We start from the raw sequence: 23,347 nt of genomic DNA, 5'->3' as shown, positions 1-23,347 counted from the left end.
GCCCTAGAGATAAGGGAGTTGAAGGGTGATGAAGGAAAGAAGAGAAAGACAGAAGAGCAAAAGAGGGAGATAATATAGGCATGCTTCAAGTTACTATGCCTGAAAGAGATAGTGTATGGGGTGGAAAGAGGTCTAGTGAATCAAACCGATATAGACGAGGAAGTGTGTGCCATAGTTCAGTTCTTGGTGAAAACATGAGAACCATGGAACCGAAAGGTACCAGGCTAGAACAAGATCAGCATTTCTTCGAGCATGACGGCAACCCGAAAACAAATGAGATAGAACAATTTTAGAGTAGTCTTAAAAATAATGAGTAATATAATAAGGGGCCAACTCATAGCTTGTCATCGGATCTCACAGCGGCCTCTGAGGTATGGGACTTTAGAGAATGTGTGCCAAAAGGGAAGAGGAGCACTTTTTGGTGAGACGGTCAACTAAAATAACCCAAATCAGGCCCAAAGCAAATGACAAAACACCACTGCTCAATAGAGACGTGTAAAGGCTTCTCAATGATCGGGCAGGTAAAGAGGCGCTGCGACTACCACGAAGATGTCCTTATTTAGGGCTGAACAGAGTGGAGATGGGCCTACGGCTAAGGCTCACCTTTCATCTTCTAAGATCTCTGGATATGTTCGATCTCGGACTGGGTCAAAATGGGTCTGTAGTTCCTGCAATTTTGTCCATAGCAAGGAACAAGCTTGATTAGAGATCCTGACTATTGCAGCCTCATAATGATCACTCGCATCGCCTGAAACTGGAATTAAGCACTGAACAGACACACTCATTGTCGAGGACATCCAAGAAAAAGACACCAAAAGCACAATATGTGATGTCGTAAACCCGTGGGTCTTCATTGACGCACAAGACCTGAACATTACGGACCACGAAATGCTGATGGTCTGACAAATCGACCAGGAGATGTCAAAAGCTGCGAGACTACGTAGTGCTACTATTCTCACGGACCGAAGAATAGCGAAATTGGGATCAAACAACTTCTTTCGCTCCTTGCCAACATGTGTTACCCTTCCCCCAAAACCATGCGAGGGCCATATGTCTGCTCCGCTGTTTCTGGGTAAGATGTGTCAGTTAAGCATGGCAGCGACCGAGGCTGCTTGTACTACGATCTGTGGTCGTATTCTCGGACACTCTTACGAACATAGGAATCGACAAGGCAGCGGAATCTGGATACTTAATATTGAAAACCCTATGGGTGTTGTAAGTGCATGTGTCCAGAAAGAAGGCAACCGGTCAGGATCTGGCGTCTCCCGATCTTTCGAACGCTCTTTCTGGGCCGAACTTCGCATCGAGACAATGAACAGGCTGGTCTACTTGCCGAGAAAGAACCCATTCACCCAGCCGAGATAACGCTCTGAACCTTCTGTCTAGACTAAGTTCATGCGCCGTTTCCCATTTATTAGAAACTAAACTCATTTGACAATTATGACTGGTAAACAGCTTAACCCCGCCCTCGGGGACGAAATGATACATCTTCAATTTATATTCCCAAATTAGACTAACTCCTGCACAGAGCCCCTCCATCCACTCTATATGGCCCGTGTTACACATCTAGACTTGTCACCACCATTATAAGCATCCAATACAAGGGATACGTCAGACCGGTACCCTGGAACACTGTTTCCGGGTATGACATGTCCGCTGTCACATCGACGATCCGTAGATCGCATGGAACGCAGAAAACACGTATGCCTAGAGCTGCAAGGCGATCCTCTAGGACTGATCATAATCCAGTAGCACTAGGCGTGATTGGTGGTAGGATCTGGTGTTGATGCTAGTTCATGCGGGTCTGGGGCTTGTAGGGCGTTGAGTGGCGGACCGGGATTTTAACGCTTTTCGGAGTGTACTTTCGCGTGTCTTGTGGGCTTTGTATGTATTCGTATTCTGGTGTGTTTCGAGAATGGAAATTACATGGGCGTATTGGGTACTTTTGGGGGGGATATTCCTTGTTCGCTGATGAACGATGTGATATGTCAATCTCGGTATGCGTTGGGTCAGATTCGCCCGTCAAGTTGCATGATTGCTAGAGTAACAGTGAGAAATGAAGAAGGTATTGCTTCGACCAGTTCAAGCCAAGTGAATTGGATATTGGAATTGGAACAAAGACGTGGGAGTGAAGAGTGTTGAAGGTTGAATTGGTTTCTCATCATCTTCTTTACAAGCAAACCTAATTTAGGCATCCAGGCTAACATGTTACTTGGCATAGCGTTTGCTGAACGCCTCTATGAAATTTAGTCCCTCCTTATCCTTATCATCATCATCATAATAATCATCATCATCGTACATCGGGATGTCTTCACTAGGCGGTGTGGTAGATAGTGCTGTGCGTGGGCGTAGATCCAGAATCGGGATCATGGACGGTCGCCCGTGGGCGCATTGAAACGGAAAAGCGCATTTGGCCAGTCGTGAGACTAACACCTCGCATTCCTTGATGTCCAACGAATCATTGAACATGATCGCCGTGCGACAGGCGCGGGAGTTGAGAAGATCCAGAATGCTCTGAGGGCAGCCGCTCATTTGGTGTACCCATGGATGAACACAACTCGGCTCGTTGGGTGGTATATCGGCGAAATGCGTCCTGGACAATCTGTTCGACCCCAGTGGCCTCTGATCATCTTCCTCACATGCCCAGATCTCACGGCGCATTAAGTCAAGTATCAAATTAGGTTCAGATCGACAGCGCTCGGCGATGAGAACTGGGAGGAAATGAACAGAAACAGTCGCCGTAGAAGCTGGCTTCGCATCTATGTTGAAGTGAATACCCCATGTTCGGAAGAAACCCAAGTATTTTTGAAAAAGAAAACTTTCAGTAGATGAAACACTGAACGATATGGGATCTATCTCAACCACTCGGACTTGAGTTGCTGTTGTGGAAGAGTTTGCTGAGATGAACATTTCCTCAAACAAACGCTCAACTCGGCAACGCTCATCCGCTGCATGTTGATCAATTAAGACTAGCATGCCGTCCGGGTCGTAGCCAGGGTGCTGCGCAGAATCTGAGTGCATCTTCACAAGAATAAATTTATGGTCCACTTGGGCGATGATGGAGGCGGTTGCCAGGCTGTCACGCTTTATCTTGCCTCTAAAGTTGGCAAGATGAGAAGCATCCAGAGGCCCAATATCTTGGATACAGTGGTGAGGGATAGATGGAGTCCCGAGAGTTGCCAGTGGCTTTTCGGATCGAGTGAACACTGGATTCTGCCATGATCGTAGTAAGCCCTCAAACCACTGACCCGGAGAAGTGTCATACAAAGAACCTGGCTGCTGCTCGCGTTCAAGTTGCGGCTGGTTGGCAGTTGGGCTTCCGGGCCATGATGAAAAACCAGATGGCGCCTGCTTGGGCTTTAAAGTCTGTCCTGTGCGCGAGTTGATGAGGTGTGATTTCCGAGTTTGCGGATCAAACCAGGGGATAAGCTGGTCTTGAGGTGCGCGTGTGCTGCCTTCATTATCGTCAATAACAGAATGTGCGCTTGTCCTTAATGACGGTGGTTGCATGAATGCTCGATTGCAATGGACCGAAGAAGCCGAATCGTTTTGCCTGCGGTCCGTGACGGTCTGGGTAAGGTCTGGCATTGATTGATTCTGCCCTTCGGCCCGCCCTCTGCCCCCAGAAACACTGTTCTCACTCCAATGTCCACCCGGAGATGCACGATTCGAGCATTCTTTCGCGGTCTTGACCCTGGACCAATTGTTGAGATTCCGACCCGAAATTAAAGCTTGGGATCTTTGAAAAGATGGAAGCTTAATTTGGCTGCCGAAAGCCTCTTCTGCACTTGATACTGCCCCCAATTTCGCATGAAATCGGTCACCTCTTTGGCCAGAGGCTTTGGTTGACGTGGTTCGATCAGATCCCTTGGATTGCCGCTTTGTGGGACGGGGTCGCATCCGTTGCTGTTTCAAAAACTCTATGATCATGGCGCCAAGAACATCCGTGATACGCTGTATAGATATTTCAGAGTCCGGTGATAGCTCATCACCAGGCAAGTCTTGGATGTTTCGGGAATCGACCCGTATGTAGAACATTGGCCATTTGTTGATTGGCTTAGCCCAGCTTCTACCACTCGCACTTTCTAGGCCACGAGTGCCGTCTACGAGTGGCGATGGACATATTGAAGGCGTGACATCGGAGCTGGTGTTGGCGGTTCCAAAGTCCGACAAAGACATCAATCGGTTGACTTCATTGTATAATATGTTCGAGTTGCTTCGTGGAAAAACCGGGTGATTACCCAAAGAAATGAATTGAAGTTTCTTGGAAGGGCTGGGCACGGTAGAAATGGCAGCCCGAATCGTAAGACTGGGGATGGTAGCTGATAGAACGTGCCAAGAGGTCATGTCTCTGGAACTGATCATTCCAGATTGTGCTAGGATAGACCCAATGCGCCCAAGGTCTGTTGTGGATTCAGAAATGTCTGGAGAACTTCCGGTATGAGAGATGAAGCGAATGGATACTCTTTTGTCTCGTGTCACGTCGGTAATAACAAGCTTTGAGAGCTGCGAATTGGCCAACATCAGAGAGACTAAGGAATATCTGAGGTTCTCCCACTCCTTCTCCATCTCATCCGGCCTTTGAAGAGCTAAGGCTCGACTCTTGGTTCGCACTGGCATGTTGCCGAAGAGATCATTCACGGCGACACTCGTGCCATGTTCGCCAGCCCGAAAGCTTTGATGTGCTGGTGCAGGAAGCAACCGCGCCACCGGCTTGGAATGGTGAAAGATAACCGAATTTGTACTCTGATGCTGTTCATGGCAAGATGTCACGGTCAATAGGGACAAGGAAGCTAGGGAAGCCAAGAATAGGCCTCGGTGTCCATATGAATCTCCCTTCGGGAATCTTGACGAATCTGTGAGACTTGTGAGCACGACTCTTGATGCGCAGAACAAGTGTCACATACGATGCGCCTTTCCAAGCCCACCAGTGGACCCAAATTCGTCCGGTCGGATACCTTCACCGTCATCTTCAACTATGCAGCTGCCGCGCTTGAAGTCGACGGAGACGAGTACCGTATGCGCACTTGCATCCAAGGAGTTCTTGGCTAGCTCTATGATCACTCCATTCAAATGAGTGATAGAAGTCGATGATTTGATTTTAGCGACAACATCAGGTGGCAGTTGGCGGATTCCTGCGCCAGAAGACATGGCAGAAAGGAGCTATAAAGTGGTGGATATTCAAGTCATATCTATTGCGGCAAGGACGGGATTCCGGACACGGCAGGAACATTGCCACGCGGTCATTATTGCCAAAACCCCCAACTCTCAAGAAAGATAGATCATAATCAGACAAGTATCGTGATGGAATGAAAAAAGTGAAGTGAAGGCGGTTTGACATCAAGGGTGGCACATGACTCGGATAAACAGTCGACCCGCACGGATCCCATTTGCCTCGGCGCGCGTCGATGAGCTTCCTGTTTAGTTACTCCTGACACCTGGAGTCGATCCTGGCGAGACTATTTGCATCCAAGATGGCTACAGCTGAAGGGCCTGCGCGGGCACATGGTAATTTCACCTGGCACAACTGTTTATCAGAAAACAACTAATCATCTGGTATACAATAGACCGCAACGGTCGCCGCCACCCCTTCTCGAGCTGGATGAAGCGCCTAGCCAGCCTGAAAAGCTCCTCCGACTCTGGCTCGGGTCGTTGGTCTCACAAGCGACACGCTGCTGCTAAAATCAAGAAGAACGGGGGCAACAACCCCTACCCGTTGTCGGGAACCGTCAATCGTCAGGCAGGAAACCCCAACCCAAGCGATTCCTACCCAGAAGTTGGCGAGGATCACGCGTCTCGCTCGCGAAGCGATCCCTCCTTCGCTTACTCTAGCTATGAGCATCCGGTCCCCGCGACCAGCGCCAAGTCGAATGCCCCCACTATCTCTACAAACGGTGACACCGCGATCTCGGAGGCCGGTTACTCCAAGGCGGGAACATTGGCGACAGGCGGAGGAGCATTAAGCACCAATGGGGAGGCGAAGGCAGCACTTTCTCATCACCTGCACCATCTGTTCGTTCCCTGACCACCACCTTGACTACCGTGCAATCGGCCGCACCCTCTACCCAACTGTACCCCGCGCAGAGCACGCAACAAGGACACGCACACGGAAACTCAGCACAAAGTTCTGGAACCCAGCAGGTTCAATTCTCGCACCAATTCCCTACCTCCTCATCGCCCGCGACGGCTGTGCCCGGGCACCTGATCACCCACAGCCAAACCTACAACACGGCGACCGCGAACAACGTTCTAACCGACAATGCATCTATCCTCACATTGGCTAGCTCGTCCAAGCGCCGCCGCCGAAACTCCCTGGACACCAATGCCTCTGTCCGCGCGCTCGCACCATCATCCGTCTTCGGTGGCAGCCGAGAGAGCTTGCCGCTTAGTGTCCTCAGTGGTAACGTGGTAGAGCCGTCCAACTCATCCACGTTCAATGCGCAAGGTGTTTTGAATCGCCCAAGTCTGGTCGGCCTTGCCAGCGCCGAGCGTATCAGTGTCTATTCGACCTCCGGCGCAGCACCCATTACCGCCACAGGCGAGCGGGGCAGCTTCTACCCAGCGAAGGTGACCCCTGCCACAGGCGACGGAGCGAGTATTCGCAGCGGTGCGCCTTCCCATAGCCGAAACGATAGCACAGCAGCTAGCATCACCGGTGTGGGTAGCCCCCTTGCCATGACCTCGGGCCGTGTCAGTCGACGAAGCTCCGGATGGGGCGAAATTACTGGCGATGAGTCCGAAGAAGGCCGAGTTGAGCGAACGGACGACAAGGCCACGGTAAGGCCTGAAGAGGGTCTACACGAAGAACCCAAAGAAATTTAATTTGAAACGACAAATGGCCCTGTCACCCTCTTAGAGAAGGTGATAGCCTAAGGCAGATGATGTTACGCAAGACCTCTAATCCGGGGTCAAACCACGACAGTAAACTTTCTAATGAATTGACGCATGGATATCAGGAAATTGGGGTTATCGTGCTCTGGCTAGGTGTTTTTTTTTTTCTCTTTTCCACGCGAGGGCGTTTTTCGCTTTTTTTTCTCTTTCGGATGGCAGTTTGATACCCTCTGCGGTATGTTCGATTTCTCTCTCTTTTCGCTTCGTTCATTTCAGTGCATTCGTGAATCTGCAAAATTGAGCCGTGTATTCAAGCTAGCCTACCCATAATTACTACTCTTCAATCATTCATGTGCATCCTCTCGCAGTACACAGCCGAATCTATCGACGACGGATGATCATAGGCATATCATACTGGTACACGAACCAGGCATTCCTATAAGTCCACTCATGTTTGGGATCCACCAATTGAATCTGGCACTAGTTAGCCCGGCCTCAGTTTCCTTTCTCAAATCATTTACTCACATCGAACAAGTTGTACAAAGTAGCAATCAACTTCTTGATCTCCAGCACAGCCAGGTACCGACCCATGCAAATCCGGCCACCACCACCAAAGACGAAGTCAACTGTATCTTTCATGCGTCTTGAACGAGACTCGAAGTGCTCGTCGCTCTCATTCTTGCCTTGCAGCCAGCGATCTGGGTTGAAGTTGTCCGCGTCGTCTCCGAAGACTTCATAGTCACGGTTTGTCACAGCGGGATTGATACCAACCTTAGTTCCAGCTGGGATATACCGTCCGTCAGGAAGGGTGAACCCGCCTTCCGGAACAACACGCTCGAAGATCATAGCGATGCCGGGGTTAACCCGCATTGCTTCGCGGATGACGGCGTCTAGGTAGGTCAGGTCTCGGATTGACTTCCAGGGGGCAGGGGTGGCGAGAGTAGCTTCCTTGAGCTCGGCAACGAGCTTTGCTGTGGCTGAAGGAGACTTGGCGAGGTAGTAGACGATGGCGCGCATGGTTGCGGAACTTGTGTCGCCACCAGCAAGGATACTGAGCATCAGCCAGTTTACAATTTGTTGGTCGTTGACCATGTCCGGGTGGGTCTCTTTCAGCTGAACGTATTTGTCAAGGGTGTGGTCGACGCTGCCGGCGGTGATGGTCTTCGAGGCAAGTTGAGCTTGGTATTCAGCGGCGACTTTGAAGGCGTAGAGGACTCCGGTTAGGGTTGGCTTGGGGCCGATTCGCTTGATGGGGTTCTTGTCAAGGAGGTGGTCAATCCATGGAATTTGGGAGACCTGGTTGGTTTTCTACGGTGTTATTTGTATTCGTATAAAGGGAGACGGAGAGGGTCCGCTTACTGGTGCGAAGTAGATCAAACCATCGGTCGAGTCGGTAATGAGGTTGTCAACATCCTTCTCCTGATCAATGAATCCATAGTGGCGCCCGAAGCTGAAGTTGGCAGTGACATCCCAAGCAACTTGCAGAGGGTTAGGAAACGTTGTTCAAACATCGCACTAAAGCGTAAACGTACAGAATCCAATCCACTCATCTGCGGGACAGACAGTTCCAGCATTTGCGCCGTCCACAAATTTAGCCGCAAGCTTTGACACGAACTTGTTCAAGGTCTCGTCGATGAGAGGTTCATATTCCAAGACCTTTGTCATGCTCCAGAGACCCCGGATAGGACGAATATTCTGGTCGTGCCATTCATCATCTTGGGTGTTGAAGAGATTGGACAATCGGTGACCCTCGATCAAGACATCGTTCGGTCGGTACATATCACTCTACATTGAATCGGACGTCAGCCATATCATTCAAAGTGCCTCTGGACTACTGCGAGTCATTCAAAAAAAAGTGAGCTATCACATTACTTTCTTCCATGGGTTGCGCGTGGAGTAAATAGTGCGGATCAAACTGGGGTCCGAAATGCTCACGCAGTTGGGTCCGATCCGAACAGCAGACCCATACTTGCGATGCAGCTCCACATGCTTGCGATCAACACATCCTTGATGTGTGTGATAGGCACGCCAGATATTAGTACTCTTGGCCAGCAGCGGGCCCGGAATGCTTCTCAGAGGTGACAGCAAATGATCCCAGACAAGCTTCGTCAGGAGCAGTAAGCCACAGGCGACAAAGCTTTGGACCCACAGGTCAGAAGGAAGCGAGGTTAGAAATGCCATTGTCCCGTGCTGTCTGACACACCGATGCAGGAAATGCAGGGAACACTCTTGACAGCTGAGAAATGGCAGTCGGAGGTGTCTGAAGCGCAAAGTTATATTCAACGGCGGCCGCTGCGAAGAGCGTTGCGCTAGTTGACTTAGGGCTCGGATGTACTGAAATCCAAATTAGTCCAGTGGTCAGTTCTCTTAGAAACGGAAGGTCCCCGCGCAAGAGGTCTTGAAATCACGCCGGGCGTTTCGGCTAACATCCTAGTTCTCACTGACCAACTCCGGGGGAGCGGTATGTGGATACAAAAGTGGTATGGCCCCGATGAATGGCTCGATCAAGTTACTCTTGTTTGATGAGTGGCTCGTGAAATCTCCACTTTAACAGCGGCGCCGCCCTAGCGTCCGTAGATACCGCTTAATGCTGATTCTTTCCTAGTTCCGATGAACGTGGCTTTCCAGGATTACATCGTGCGACCGTATCAGGGCCTTGTACCCGAAATTGGTCAATGCTAATCCAAATGGGTAGAATGCTTTGATTCGCAATGCCTGGAACCTTTTGAACCTCTCTACAGTATCAATAGACAGATCCATAATGACAAAAGTACACTGCGATGGAAGCGATGCCTGCACGATGTCAATTATCGCCCCTTGGTGTGATAGGTGCGATGATGACCCGCCATTCCTTTCGAATCCTGAACTCCGCCAATACGCGTCTATTGGAGGTGTAGCTGCCGGTATGACTGTGCCGTCTGGTCAATGGACGCCCCCCCCTGTCATAACTTTCTAAATCTCGTTAGCCTCGAAGGCGCCCCCGGTTTGACAGTCAAACGATCTTAAATCTCTTCAGAAACCCCATAATTGTGATGTAAACCTGTTGAGGCGCCCGATTTTCCAGGGTCCAATTGGCATTGAGGGGTGAGTTTATGAGGCTCTGATATTGAGACACCGTTCAGAATGGGGACCGAGATCTCACAGTCCTATCTTGATGAGAGCCGAGCTCCGTCAGTACAGGGCGTGATGTGGACAATGGCCATTGTTCCGCTGGTAATCGTTTTGATGAGATTGTATGTGAGAGTGGCTATCAGGCGTGTTTTTGGCTGGGATGACTTTATTATCATCATTGCTATTGTGAGTTCTCAATCTCCAGCCATCATCGTGTGTCGGTCGGTGTCAAGTTGACCTCCTATGTTTCGATAGTGCTGCCTCGTGGCATATGCAGCTGTGTGTCATGTCGCTTCCACAATAGGCTTGGGTAGACACCTCGTTGTCGTGGAGCAAGATCCTGAGAATCTGATCAATGTCGCACTGCTTTGCGACATCGGCGAATCCTTGGCCATCATGGCGTGCACCCTGGGCAAGACTTCTTTTGCGGTGACCCTGCTGCGGATTGTGGTGCAAAGGTGGATGATAGCATTGCTTTGGTTTGTGATTGTCACCATGAACGTGGTGAACGTCCTCGCGGCCTTGTTCGTTTTTGTTCAATGCAAAGATCCTCGACATTTGTGGAACCCGGCGATCCCATCCGAATGCTGGCCTGACAGTGTCTTCACCCACTTTTCTTTGTTTGTCGGAGGTAAGGAGTCTGCTTTTTGCATCGCCCTTTTGGTACAGAATTGCGGTAGCTAACGTTGAGATCTGCGTCGTAGCATACTCTGGCGCGCAGGACTTTGTTCTCGCGCTTTTGCCATGGACGATTGTCTGGAAACTGCAAATGAGAAAGAAGGAGAAGGTTGGCGTAGCCTTTGCTATGAGCCTTGGAGTGTTGTAAGTTCCTGGTCTGAAGTTGCAATTACCAGAAGCGCGACAAATACTGACGAGTGCGGTTTGGTAGTGCTGGTGCAGCTTCCATCGTCAAGACAACTTATCTTGTAGCTCTGTCCGCCAAGGCCGACTTGACTTGTGGGTTGAGATGAATTCCTGTTGTCCAGCACTTCGGCTAACAAGATATTTGTTTCAGGGGAACTCGCGCCGTTACTTTGGTGGGCTGCAGTCGAGGACGGACTTGCTATTACGGCAGCATCGATTCCCGCTCTGAAGCCTCTTCTGGTCAAGATCTTCCCGAGCGCAGTGGATAACAACTACGACATGATATCATATCCATCGGGACCACCTGGCAAAATCTTCGATAATTCGCAGGCGGGACACACACAGACATTGGGCATACAAGTGTTCATGATAACGGAAGCCAGACGGCAATCTTGGATCCTGACCTCCTTAGGAAGGAGGAGAACATCAAAATGACCACAGAGGTTTTGGTAACAGTTCACCATTCTGGTGGTTAGTGACACTTAAGCTCTAGGGTTATTGCATTAACATGAACGGGTCTATGTATCATACATACTACCAAAAGGGGATTATCCAGATAATTCTTTCAAGAATACAATACCTGTACTGAAGAAGTGGATAGGTCCTGAAGGCAACAAAACATCATGACGTCTGACTCAACTAGATCCATCTCTCACTCAACACGTAACAATGCGTCAATCAGTATGGCCCTATCTTCGTCAATGGCACCTTGGACCACCACGAGCCCACTGACCACGATGACCGTGTAGACCACCGTGACCCTTTCCATCATCACCATCACCTCCGTTGCTGTCCTCAATCATTCTTCAGGTACAATCACAGAGAACCCTATTGATGCTTACTGCTGTACAATTGTCATTGCTTAGTCTGTCCGTTGCTGATTGGCGACGTGGCAAACAAGATGCTGACACACACTCTGTGAACCTCGGCTGCAGGATTATGACCCTCATTTGAATCGCATGGGAAGCGAAGTTCAGGGGGACAAGCTATCTACAGAGAATTCAGTCATAGGCCCATAAAAAGTGGGCAGGGTCAAGTCAAGTCTTGCTTCAACCTTTTTTTAACTTTGGGCTTGGATACGAAAACAAGACACTACAGTACACTAGCCGGGATGTTGACTAGATGACTAATCAAGGCAATCATCGAAGCTTGGGCGGGATCAATACGGTCGAAACTCATGTAGTGATGCTCGACATCAAGTTCATGAGCTGTATTGGCCGAGAGGCGGCGAACGGCAAAATCAATCTGTGCGGTGAGGTAGTGAGGCCACAAAAGTCGCCGATCGTGATCGATCGGGATGCCAAGTACTCTGAACCATGTGTTTGCCCCAACCGCCAGGGGATTCTCGCGTACCCGCTACCCGGTTTTTGCGCATACCGCCTCACGGTTCAATCTCTGCCCCGCGCCTGGCTTAGTGCTGTTCCGTAAATACCGGCGAGCTGATTGACGTCTTTTGAAAATCAGCGACGCGATCATGGAAAAGACTCAGCATCGTCGACCAAGGTCGGTCGCTGTGGTGGGAACGGGTATGGCGGGCTTGACCACGGCACATTTGTTACACCAGGACCATGAGAAGCGCTATCAAGTCACACTGCTCGAAAAGGTAAGCCGAGACCTGCACCTGGGTTCCTGAGAGAGAAAAACATTCCCTCGTTGGGGCATTCGGGAATGCCTTTGCTTTTTTATGGATGGGCTGATGCATAGTCCAGCGCGACCAAATCTCCTTGAGCGCGGAGTCGATCTCAGTTCCATCCAAGGATGAGAAAGCCCCAGCCATTTGGGCTGATGTGCCCATGCGTGCATTTGCGGGTGGTTTCTACCAGAATCTGATTCGCATGTATGACTACCTGGCCGTCAACTACCATGCACAGCCATTCCTCTTCAGCTTCACGAAATTGCCAAAATCCCAGGCCTCTGTGACGACATCTTGCATTCCGGGGCCACAGATGGTTTATGCATCTAATTTTCACCAGTTGCCACCGGTGCCGCGGACAGTGGACTTGATTCATTGGCTTGTTGAGGCCGTGTATGCTGTGGTCTGCTATGTCTGGTTCACTTTCTGTTGCTTTTTCATCGCGCCTTATGAAGAGGATCAGAAGACTGGAGCCCCTAGTGAGACTCTAGATCACTATCTGCGCCGTATCAGGCTTCCACAGACCTACGTGGTCAATTATCTGCTCCCTCTCATCTCAAGCGTGTGCACCTGCTCACATCATGAGCTCCTGTGCTTTCCCGCTTCCGATGTCCTGGCATACAAGCGACAGACCCACCGCCAGCAACATTTTGTCGTCACCTCCGGTGTTCAGTCTGTTCAACAGAAGCTTCTACAGGGCGTAGACGTACGCCTCGGCGTTAACTTGACTCAAGTCAACCCTCAAAAAGAAGGCGTCCAGATCACATACTCCACAGCAGATGGACAGACAACATCGGAACACTTTGATCTGGTCGTTTTAGCCGTCTCCCCCGATGTAGCAGCATCGCTGTTCGCTCCATTGGCTTCTCAACTCTCCGCTATCCCAACAACAACAGTCGAAACCGTCGCCCACACCGACGAAACAAGCATCATCCCAATGCTGCGGGCGACATCGTCGCCATCCCTTAAAAACCAAAAGCCCAATCTCTGCTCCCAAGCACAACGCATCCATTTCTTCTCTAACGACTCCATTACCGAAGCAGTACACGAACAGCCTAATTCCATCCTTGTCACTACAAACCCCCTCTTCCCTGTCGACAAGTCAAAAATAATCCGCTCAGCCAATTTCACCCGCGTCCTCCGCAATCCACGGAGTCGCATGCTCATCAACTCGATCTTTCAAGATCGCGGCCAGCGCAAGGTCTCCCCAGATTCTTGGCGTAGTGGCGACGACGGGGTCTACCTAGCAGGCGGGTGGTGCTGGGACGGAATGGTTCTGCTCGAGGGATGCATTGTGTCTGCGATGCGGGTCGCTGCTGATCTTGGTGTTTCGGTACCATGGGACAGTGCCGAGTAATGGTAGATCCAGGATTTAGTGAAGCTCTTGAAACCCATCGAGCGGGGTTTTTGTTGCATCTCTTTGTTGTTTCTCGAGAAGACGTGTATGCTGTCTGGCCTGTCTGTGGGTGTTCTAGCGTCTGAGGCATCGCAGCGCGATTTTTCGATGGGAACCTTGGTGTGATAGACTGGAGTGCTTTTGAATAATAAAGATATGGATATCAAGTCTCAGATCACCCCTCATTTAGTTGGCATGTGGAAGCATCTTATACTTCCAAGTGGGGCAGAAAATATTGGCTCAGTCTACATCACAGTTGGATCAAACTTGGAAGCTTTCTCATTATATACCTGCCTTTCCTGTCAAATTGCGAATGGTTCTCACGGTCAGCCGAAGTATCGATTCGTAACACTCTTTGACTGCCTCTGACAAGTCAATCTCACAGATCCGCTGGTTATTGGGCCAAGCAGCGTCACACGGGCGAGTGTGATATCGCCAGAGTCAAGAGATAAACAAATAACATCAATTTGTCCGCATTGAAATCGGAACCCATCAAGTATCTGAACCACCGATTTGCCTATTGAATATCTGTTTGGTTGGCGCTCAATCGCCATCAATCAGAAGCCCACACAGGTTGGAAGAGCCAGGGGGCTGCATGGCATGGGACACTAAATCGAGAACCTCAGCGGCCGTGCCATAAAATGGCTCTGGGGACAAGATTGATTGGAAGATTACTTACGCAGATATTAGGGCCATTGGGGTTTGACGCAGGCGGACAGACGTTCGTACCTAAGCAGCAACCAGGAAGCGGTCCACCCGAGATACACGTCGTGCCGGCCGTACACTACCAGCTCGTTAAGATCAAATGAGAGCAAGAATCAGGGTTGACTTACACAGATTCCAGCTGATGCGCAGAATGTTGTAGTTGCTAGACATTGCACACAAACCCCGGCAACACAGCCGCCTCCGCCTAGCCCAGGAGGGCACTATAAGATCTCAGTGAAAGTTGGAAAGAACGGTAGGTAAGAAGAGATCTTACAGAAGTGAAGCATCGTCCACAATGAGCTGTGCTTGTTGACAAGTCCGCACAGACTCCGCCGCAGCAGGCTGGCGTTATTCCGGTGCAAGTGGGATTACTGCACACACCACAACGAGTGATACTGCTGCTGAGATCAGCACATGTTCCATCACAGCAGGCCGGCTTCAGGCCCGAGCATGGTAAAACAAGACAGGAGCCGCAATGATTCACGCTGGAGCTAAGATCCGTGCAAGTTCCTGAACAACAAGCTGGATTGACACCGGTACAAGTAGGAGTCGTGCAAGATCCGCAATGAGCCAAATTTGACGATAAATCCACACAAGTTGAGTTACAGCACGCAGGTGAGACTCCGAGACAAGGAGTTGCAAGGCAGCCTCCGCAATGGTTCGAATCAGAAGCCAGATCTGTGCATGTTCCCAGACAACAGGCTGGTCGGACACCTGTGCAAGTAGGTTTGGAGCAATTGCCACAATGATTGATATCGGACGATAGATCGGTACATGTTCCGTGGCAGCACGCGGGTGTCATTCCGAGACAGGCATTAGCTGTGCAAGATCCGCAGTGGAATATGTCGGTACTAAGATCGGTACATATTCCAGTACAGCACGCCGAATTCACGCCAGTACAGGGCGAAGACAAACAGTTTCCACAATGTGTAGTGCTTGAAGCAAGATCTGCGCAAGTTCCATTACAGCATACAGGGGCCAAAACTTTGCATGCGGTATCACAGGCACCGCAATGGATTGTGCTTGCGGACAAATCTGTGCAAGTTGAATTACAGCAAGCTGGCCGTGACCCCGGGCAAGGGAGATCGGAACAGCCACCACAGTGATTGACGTTCGAAGAGACGTCCGTACACTTTCCAGAACAGCAAGTAGATGCCGCTCCTTTGCACTAGATAATTTAAAATATCAGTATCCAGAAATTACAAGAGCAGGGGTAAGACACACAGCGTCACCACAGGATCCGCAATTTGTACTGCTGGACGCCAGATCAACACACGAAGAAGAGCAACATGCTGGATTAACACCCAGACATGGCAGTGCAAGACAGGCTCCACAGTGATTCAGATCTGAGCCCAGGTCGGTACAAGTCCCGAGGCAACATGCTGGTTGTATTCCAGCACACTGTTACAGGTAATCCTGTCAGTTGAATAGCTTCCATGATGGTCAAGTGGGATGGTGGGCTTAGCTTACTGTTCTATTACAAGTACCACAGTGGTTCAAATCTGTTGCGACATCGGTACACTCTCCACTACAGCATGCGGGTGAGATGCCCACGCATGGTGTCGCGCTACAGGCGCCACAATGAAGGATATTGCTGTCCAGGTCTGCACATATTCCCGAACAACAAGCTGGGGCCGTCCCCGTACACTTTCAATAGTTAGATCTCGCGAGAGAGACTCAACTTCAGAGCCAAGAGAGCTTACCGCTATACCGCAAAGACCGCAGTTGTTGATACTTCTGGTCAAATCGGCGCAGGTCTTATTACAACAAGCAGGCAATATTCCGGAACACTATACAGATTCTAGTCAATTCCGGCTCATCTTTGATCAGAGCTAACTGTATATTCGACTCACTGGTGCATCAGTGCATGATCCACATTTAGTGAGACTGATGGCCAGATCGTAACATGTCCCTGAGCAACAAGCTGGGTCAAGACCAGTACACTATGTGCAGGTTAGAAAAGTATTAAGAAGGTACGAGGGAGAGTATAGACCGACAGAGGACGCGCCGCAGGCTCCGCAGTGGGTAAGCGAGGAAGACAGATCAGTGCAAGTGCCAGAGCAGCAAGCAGGGGAAGCTCCGGTGCACTGATTGAAGACAAATCAGTAGTTTATTCCGATGGAATACCAGAATTCTGAGTATTCAACAAACCGGTGCAGCACCACAACCACCACAACTAGTGAGACTTGTACCAAGATCAACGCAATTTCCTGAGCAGCAGCTGGGAATTTGCCCAATACACTGAATTCAAACGTTAGACACAACAATTGAAATTGCAATGTTTAAATACCAAGCATACAGTAACACCACAGTTTCCGCAGTTTGTTGTGCTCGACTTGGTATTTGCGCAAGAATAATTGCAGCACTGTTCACCTGTGGGGCACTATCATGTAGGATCGAAGTCAGTAAAGCATGATCTTCAGCATACATCGGATTAAGAAGAATGGAAGTATTTACCGGTCTCGACGGGAGCCATGACGCACATTGGACTCCACGAGTGGGAGAAGCACTTGGGGAAATCACAATGACAGACACATTTAACGGCTTTGCCTGGACATGACTGACGGTAACAGACCCTGAGACTATGTTAGAGCTATTTTCGCATATAGCCGGTAGTCATGGTGATCTGGAGTGAAGAAGAAAGGAAACTCAATTTATCTCACCAAAGGCCAGGAGAATAATCACACGCGGCCATTCCATGTTCAAAGATGGGAGGCTGGAGCTAAATTCCATGAGATTTCATTTGAGATCAATTGTGCTTGTAGCCTATGAAGGACTGTGCCCAATTAACCTTCAATTCCATATCATTATTTTGGGGAAAATATCACGCCTAATTTAAGAAGGTAGCATCCATTGAGCTTTCTCCACATGGAAATCTTGGTGGGAGATTGGGTGCACAACCTGTATTTTGTCAAGGTAGTGTGACACCCCCCGGCAAGTGTCCGTGGCTCGGCTGTATACACCATTGAAAGTCGAGTTTAGCGTTATCGCGGCCTGCTTCAAGCGACTCGATCCTTGTGCCATGGTGACGCAAGGCATCACTACCTGTAAACCAGGGAAAAATGAGCCAACCGGCTGGAATTATGCTCCACTGTCGTAGCTAGTGGCTTTCGACTGAATGGACCGTTGTATAAGCGTTGCACGAATGCGGAGACTTGCTACCTTAAACTCCCATGGAGAACTGAAGGTCAAAAGTTGTTCACCAGTTACCATCTATCTCACGCCAATGTGTCCATGGGGTTTGGAACAGCAAAGCGTAAAATTACCAAAGCTGTAAGGTTGTCCGTAGGTCTCCAGAGCGGATTCCCAAGTACAAAATATGGGCCTTCTGCCTCGTAAGCACCATGTGCTACCTAACCCCAGGTCTGATACCATAGGAGCAAGAGATAAGCCGGTGCTCACTCAAAATTTGCTTGAATCTAGATTCCATTAAATCACGAACAATGCTCTCACTGAGCCCGGGGGAGGAGCAGAGTAGTCCTTCATAACCTAATCTCTACCCCACGCTTGAGATGAGTAGAAGACAACTATTTCCTGATGGTCTTTTCATTTCATTCAGTATGATCGATCATCCATTGGCCCGAGATATATAATTGGAATTAAAAGAACCCATCCAAGTTGAGTAGATTAGAGACTGAGGCCCTTCAATCGCATTTGGATGTCTTCTCTCAAGATTTGATGGTCTTCTGGTGACAACTATATAACTCGAACCAAACACGCTCTCTCCGTCAAAGTAGACTTTTTATTTGATTAAGCGCAAATTTATCATGACAAAAATATCTGATGGCCCGCCTTTCATGGGTAGGCATCATTCTGGGCCTTGCTTGAGTGAATTTACGGTGAATTAAGCGACCCACGGCATCACAACTATCGCCGAAAGGGCCCCGTGGATCTTTGAAGGGCCCGAATGTGGAGTCACTAGATATTTGGGAGGATGCGATCTACAGCTCGGTGTCAATAAGCAGCTGCGCCAGCGTGGAAATGAAGACTGGACGACAATGTCGTTTTCGAAATGGCGAGCCTTGTGACTTTTATACTCTTGCCAGCATTCTGATTTCAAGAAAGCGTGTCTTAGTCCACCAGCTCAATGAAATATGTTTTGAATCGTAGATTACTATACGGTCGATGCGTTAAATCAATTTTGTTCTACATTTGACGATGGCATGACTGGCGGTTTCACAATAGTCAAACACTCTTTGAATTTTCCATCGTTGCTTCATTTATTCTGTTTATCGTCACCGTGGAGGTCGTGGATCAGAATTTGGACATACAAGGAGGAAGTAAAGAGGCTCAGTCCCGCCTCCACAAGCATGATGCATTGCAGGGTGATGAGCACGATCTTGAGCTCGATAAATGGTATCGTTCACATATAAAGAACGAGAGGGCTTTATAGTACTCCTTCTGCTCAATCATGTATCGCGATGTTTGTTTCAGCATAAGAACAAGTTTTCCGTTCTTGACGAATAGTTCAATTTGGCTGTTTATAGCAGATCAGGCTTGGCACGGGAGCTTGTCCCGACAACCTCCGCGCAGCCAAATTCGAACAATTCTATTGCAACCCGCTTTAGATCTATTGCCCAAATCACAACACGCGCGTGAATATAAGTTGTGTGAAACCCTTTCGCAAGAGGACCTCGGGATGTTAGGGTTTCTCAAACGGGTTCTAGGGGGCGGCCGCAATGACGTGTATGGGCTGGACCACGCGGTGCTCAATGTGCAGCTACCACTGCAGACTATGTGGATGAACATGGGATATTGGGAGGTAAGTCTCCCTAAGAAAAAACATACCTGATATACACTCACACAGTTCAGTCAACATCTGAATTCCCACAGGCCTGCCAAGCTCTGCTAGACCAGGTTCTGGCAGCAGGCCTGTTAAAAGACAAAAGCCCGTCTATCAGAGTCCTAGACGTGGGATGCGGATGCGGTGATCAGTCCCTCCACCTACTTAGTCTCAGAAAGGGCTCTTCAAACAAACCCCAGTCCGAACTTACCACTGCCGTTCGACAGCGTTCTGGTCAAGAATCTCGCCGGGATGATTCACCGCTGATCGATACTTACATCGGAATTACTCTTGAGCCCGCACAAGCCGAACTCGCACAATGCCGAGTCCGTGATGCCCGTCATGATTTTGAGAAACCCTTGACTCGAACATCTGCAGAGGTCTTCCGCGCCGATGCTTCCAATCCCTCAACTTGGTCTGCAGAGCTACGGGACTCTGTGAGCAACGTTGCTGCTTCCTCGAAGGATGATGATACTTCTACATGGGTCCTGGCTCTCGATACAATGTATCACTTCCGACCATCACGTCTCCCTCTTCTTCAATATGCGCATGATACTCTACACGCCTCCTTCATGGCTTTTGATCTCGTTCTGTCAGAGGGCGCATCTTGGCAAGAACGGCTTGTTCTGCGACTTGTCTGTTGGCTCACGGGGTCGCCGTTTAGTAATTTTATCACCGAGGTAGATTATCTATGCATGTTAGAGAATGCGGGGTATGATATTTCTGAAATTTCTATTAGGGATGTTTCGAGGCAGGTGTTTCCCGGAATCTCGGGATGGCTCAGTCGGAGGGTCAAAGAGGCTCAGCCATTCGGTATGAAGATGGGTAAGTTCCGTGCGGCTGGGATTGTGTTTGGCTGGTGGGCGAGGAGTGAAGTTGTTCGGGGTGTTGTGGTTGTTGCTAGGAGGTAAATGTAGGCTTAGTCCTGAAAGCTATCACTTGAACCCCTCCAGGTGATTGTCATATGCCACCTCTTTGATCATTCAAGTATCGAACTGTTTCAAATCCCAAAGTAAGGCTCCATTCGCTATATTGTCGTGGTTTCGCTTGCGCATAGTGTATACGGCTATGGAGCAAACTTTTGACACTGGAAATTCTCGTTGATCTCCTGCAAGAGGCGCAGTATGGCATGATAAGCGGCAACTTTGGATCAATCGCACACATGAGGCTGCTGTAAGTGGTATTCATTCCTTTGCAATACAGCGGAGCTGTGACATATTCACAGCCTTTGGAGATGTTGATATCAACGCTTGGTGGGTTCAAATACGTGGGAGTTTCCTCACTGAAACCTACGACTTGGCGATTGCTGTGTATAGAGAAGTGTGTCTATTCAAAACTGCACTATAATCATCATCATCACAAGGCCTAAGACCATCCCCATATCCGCAGACACTACCAAAGTAGCTCTGGCTGCTGTAAAAGTAAAACAAGATCGCTCAAAACATTATTAACAAGAAGAAGACTGGCAGTCATGGACAGCAGGGGAGGGTGTGTAGTGTAGTAAGCCAGACAGCGTTGAGGCTCTCTTTGTGCTCTTGTCTGTTATTTTTTTTTTACTTCTTTATGGCAGTGCTTATGCACTAGTGCCAACGCCGAGCTTGGACGCGAAAGGACTTGACTCGGTCTTTCGGGACGCCATGAATGCCTTGAACATGTCAGAGATGGCCTTCTCGGCCTGCTCGTCGCGCTCCTCGTTGCCGTTCTTCTCCATGATCAAACCGCGAAGCCAGTGATTCTCAAGCTCGAGCTGGGAGACGCGGGCCTCAAGAGCGTCATTCTTGTCAGTGGTTTCCTTGAGGGTCTTCTCAAGAGCCTGCTCGCGCATCTTCTTCTTGACGCGGAAACGAGCGCTGGCGGCGGTGTTGCGTCGGCGTTTGTCCTCTTCGGCAATGTTGCGTGCAGCCTCTTCAGCGCTAGCCTGGGTGGACTTCTGAGTGTGCTTGCGCTTGGGGCCGGCGGCGGCACCAGAGGTAGCAGCGGACATGTTGGGAGCGGGAACGAGAGCGGGAGCGGGAGCGGGAGCGGGAGCGGGAGCCACATTTTGGTGGGTAGTCAAGGGCGCAGCCGGAGTCATGGCAGTTTGAGGGGCAATCTGAGGCACGGATGGGATATTTTGGTAGGATGTGTTCTGAACAGGCATGGACTGGGAGTTGACATTGAGGTCGTTCTGGAAGTCGGTGATAGTGGCCAAGCCATCGGCTGGATTTCAGTTAGCATCATGTTCACAACAATCGCATGTACATCGTCGCAGCACGTGTTGTGTGAGCTGGTATGGGCTGCACGAGTCCTGCCATAGCAAGGCCACCGTCTGTATTGACGTGAAATGGCGCAATGAAGGACGGGGCGCACATCATGCTAGAATCACTTGCAGCACATAGATCGTATGAAAAGAAAGCTCTGAGTGCGCCACATCTCCATTGCATGCAGCACTCCAAGAGTTCCTAGTCAAAGTCCGATCCTTTAAGTGCACGGCCGATTGTAGGCTCTATGAGCGTCCAAAAGACGACATCGAGCCAAGACACGCGAAGTGTCCACAATCATAGAAAGTGGATGATCAGGCAACCAAAGAGACAGAGAGCCACAGACTGTCCTACACAAAACCATGCGGCATGGACCCTTGCGCGCATGGACCGTGGACAAGGCCAATCGGGATGGTATGATGCAGGGGAAACTCGTGCAGTATTGAACACCACAACCAGCAACGCGACCAATATAAAATTCAAAGTACCCCTCACTTACTATTCAAGAAGTCCATGAACTTCATATCCTCGTTTTGTGTTTGCTGCTCAGACACAACCTGAGTGTTCTTGTCCTCCAAGCCATCGAAAGTAGGCAGGTCCAAGTTGGCGAACTTATCGAAATCGAAGAATTCAGCATTGGTAAAGACAGCCAACTCCTCGTCAAAGTTGATAGTGTCCTGCTGCTGCTGCTGTTGCTGCAGAGCCTGGTCGTAGGGCGAGGGGATGGTGTTCAGATCATCGAGATACTGGGAAAAGTTCGGTGCACGACGCCCACTGTAGCCGGCCATGATAACGACGGGTCAACTCGGTTGACTTGAGATTTGATGATTCGGATTCGCGTATGTGTGTCGCGCGGACACTTGCGGGTTTCGCGTTCTCAATGAGCGATTCGACGTGGTTCGGGCGCGCCGGAAGCGGCTTAAAAAGTCGTCACGAAGTAGATCTCGATGCCCGGGTGAGTCGGGCGGGATGGGTGATGTGTCTCAAGTTGATTGTAATGTCGATATGGAATCGAAACACGGTGATGGGTAGATGGAGAAGTGAGGAGGGTGACGGTGGTGAAGACCGGGGCCACCAAGTGGGTTTTTCCCTGAGTCTGAAGCGGTTTGCAAGTGGGGGAGGGCGAGGGGCGCTGATTAATCTGCTTCCTATGATCCTCCCCGGGGTTGATCCTTGTCCGATCTGTCGATATTCTGCATTCTGATCCGATTCTGAATCTCTATTTCCCTATTCTTATCAAAGACTATCTTCTTGTATTCTGCTGAGCAATTTCCATGTCACAATTCTATGAAGACCTCAGAGTAGCGCAGCCGACTCCATTTACCGCGAGGGTCAATTTCCGGCTGGCCGAAGATCGGAGGCAACCCACTTCGACCCACTCCAGATTGTCCCTCCAAATCGGGTTCACGGGTAAGGGCACGATGGCAATTCTCACACACTAAGGTGCAATCTGATGCTTCGCCCTCTCTCGCAAAATTGGAGTCTAAATATGGCGGCATTATACTTGCATGGTCGTAATTTCAGCGATAAGCGCGGTTCCGTTGTTATTTTACTACGGCGAACTCGGCGCCTGCTGCAACTATACTTGGCAGATTCCCAAAGCCCGCATTTGTAAGCGTAACAGGACACAGCCGAATCGGGGTTAACTCATTGCCGAGTCATCCCTTGGCACCCTGAATTTCCCTGCTTCTCCCGAAATTTCCGAATAAATTCTCCGGACAATTATTAAGCATTCTGATGGGAACAACGATGAGGTTGTAGCATGCGGGAATGTGGAGGATCAG

General features: G+C 49.7%; 7 protein-coding genes across 7 annotated transcripts; 4 read left to right on the top strand and 3 right to left on the bottom strand.

Annotated features, from left to right (window-relative positions):
- Positions 1 to 2,208: 2,208 nt before the first annotated feature.
- N7477_008143 (putative DNA mismatch repair protein (Mlh3)) lies at positions 2,209 to 5,151 on the bottom strand (the record flags this gene model as incomplete). The annotated part of the gene is made up of 2 exons (XM_056969806.1): positions 2,209 to 4,856; positions 4,908 to 5,151. The coding sequence occupies 2 exons, from the start codon at positions 5,149 to 5,151 to the stop codon at positions 2,209 to 2,211; spliced, it is 2,892 nt and encodes a 963-aa protein (XP_056819838.1).
- Positions 5,152 to 5,474: 323 nt separating this feature from the next.
- Positions 5,475 to 6,822, top strand: N7477_008142 (uncharacterized protein; the record flags this gene model as incomplete). The annotated part of the gene is made up of 3 exons (XM_056969805.1): positions 5,475 to 5,508; positions 5,568 to 5,918; positions 5,978 to 6,822. 3 exons carry the CDS (start codon positions 5,475 to 5,477, stop codon positions 6,820 to 6,822), a joined length of 1,230 nt encoding a protein of 409 aa, XP_056819837.1.
- A 390-nt stretch (positions 6,823 to 7,212) lies between these two features.
- On the bottom strand, positions 7,213 to 9,012 carry N7477_008141 (cytochrome P450; the record flags this gene model as incomplete). Its single annotated transcript, XM_056969804.1, has 5 exons — positions 7,213 to 7,305; positions 7,357 to 8,139; positions 8,191 to 8,309; positions 8,364 to 8,616; positions 8,704 to 9,012. 5 exons carry the CDS (start codon positions 9,010 to 9,012, stop codon positions 7,213 to 7,215), a joined length of 1,557 nt encoding a protein of 518 aa, XP_056819836.1.
- Positions 9,013 to 9,954: 942 nt separating this feature from the next.
- On the top strand, positions 9,955 to 11,282 carry N7477_008140 (uncharacterized protein; the record flags this gene model as incomplete). The annotated part of the gene is made up of 6 exons (XM_056969803.1): positions 9,955 to 10,128; positions 10,198 to 10,573; positions 10,647 to 10,764; positions 10,832 to 10,899; positions 10,958 to 11,168; positions 11,219 to 11,282. The coding sequence occupies 6 exons, from the start codon at positions 9,955 to 9,957 to the stop codon at positions 11,280 to 11,282; spliced, it is 1,011 nt and encodes a 336-aa protein (XP_056819835.1).
- Positions 11,283 to 12,280: 998 nt separating this feature from the next.
- On the top strand, positions 12,281 to 13,796 carry N7477_008139 (uncharacterized protein; the record flags this gene model as incomplete). The annotated part of the gene is made up of 2 exons (XM_056969802.1): positions 12,281 to 12,409; positions 12,516 to 13,796. The coding sequence occupies 2 exons, from the start codon at positions 12,281 to 12,283 to the stop codon at positions 13,794 to 13,796; spliced, it is 1,410 nt and encodes a 469-aa protein (XP_056819834.1).
- A 5,383-nt stretch (positions 13,797 to 19,179) lies between these two features.
- N7477_008138 (uncharacterized protein) lies at positions 19,180 to 20,234 on the top strand (the record flags this gene model as incomplete). Its single annotated transcript, XM_056969801.1, has 2 exons — positions 19,180 to 19,302; positions 19,353 to 20,234. 2 exons carry the CDS (start codon positions 19,180 to 19,182, stop codon positions 20,232 to 20,234), a joined length of 1,005 nt encoding a protein of 334 aa, XP_056819833.1.
- Positions 20,235 to 20,896: 662 nt separating this feature from the next.
- Positions 20,897 to 22,351, bottom strand: N7477_008137 (putative bZIP transcription factor (MetR); the record flags this gene model as incomplete). The annotated part of the gene is made up of 2 exons (XM_056969800.1): positions 20,897 to 21,522; positions 22,063 to 22,351. The coding sequence occupies 2 exons, from the start codon at positions 22,349 to 22,351 to the stop codon at positions 20,897 to 20,899; spliced, it is 915 nt and encodes a 304-aa protein (XP_056819832.1).
- Positions 22,352 to 23,347: the final 996 nt, after the last annotated feature.

The sequence above is a fragment of the Penicillium maclennaniae genome (genome assembly GCF_028827695.1).
Source record: "Penicillium maclennaniae strain IBT 15551 chromosome Unknown utg000007l:1.0-4884863.0:1.0-4888362.0, whole genome shotgun sequence".
NCBI lineage: Eukaryota > Fungi > Ascomycota > Eurotiomycetes > Eurotiales > Aspergillaceae > Penicillium > Penicillium maclennaniae.
This window is presented reverse-complemented; position numbering and strand designations above follow the sequence as displayed.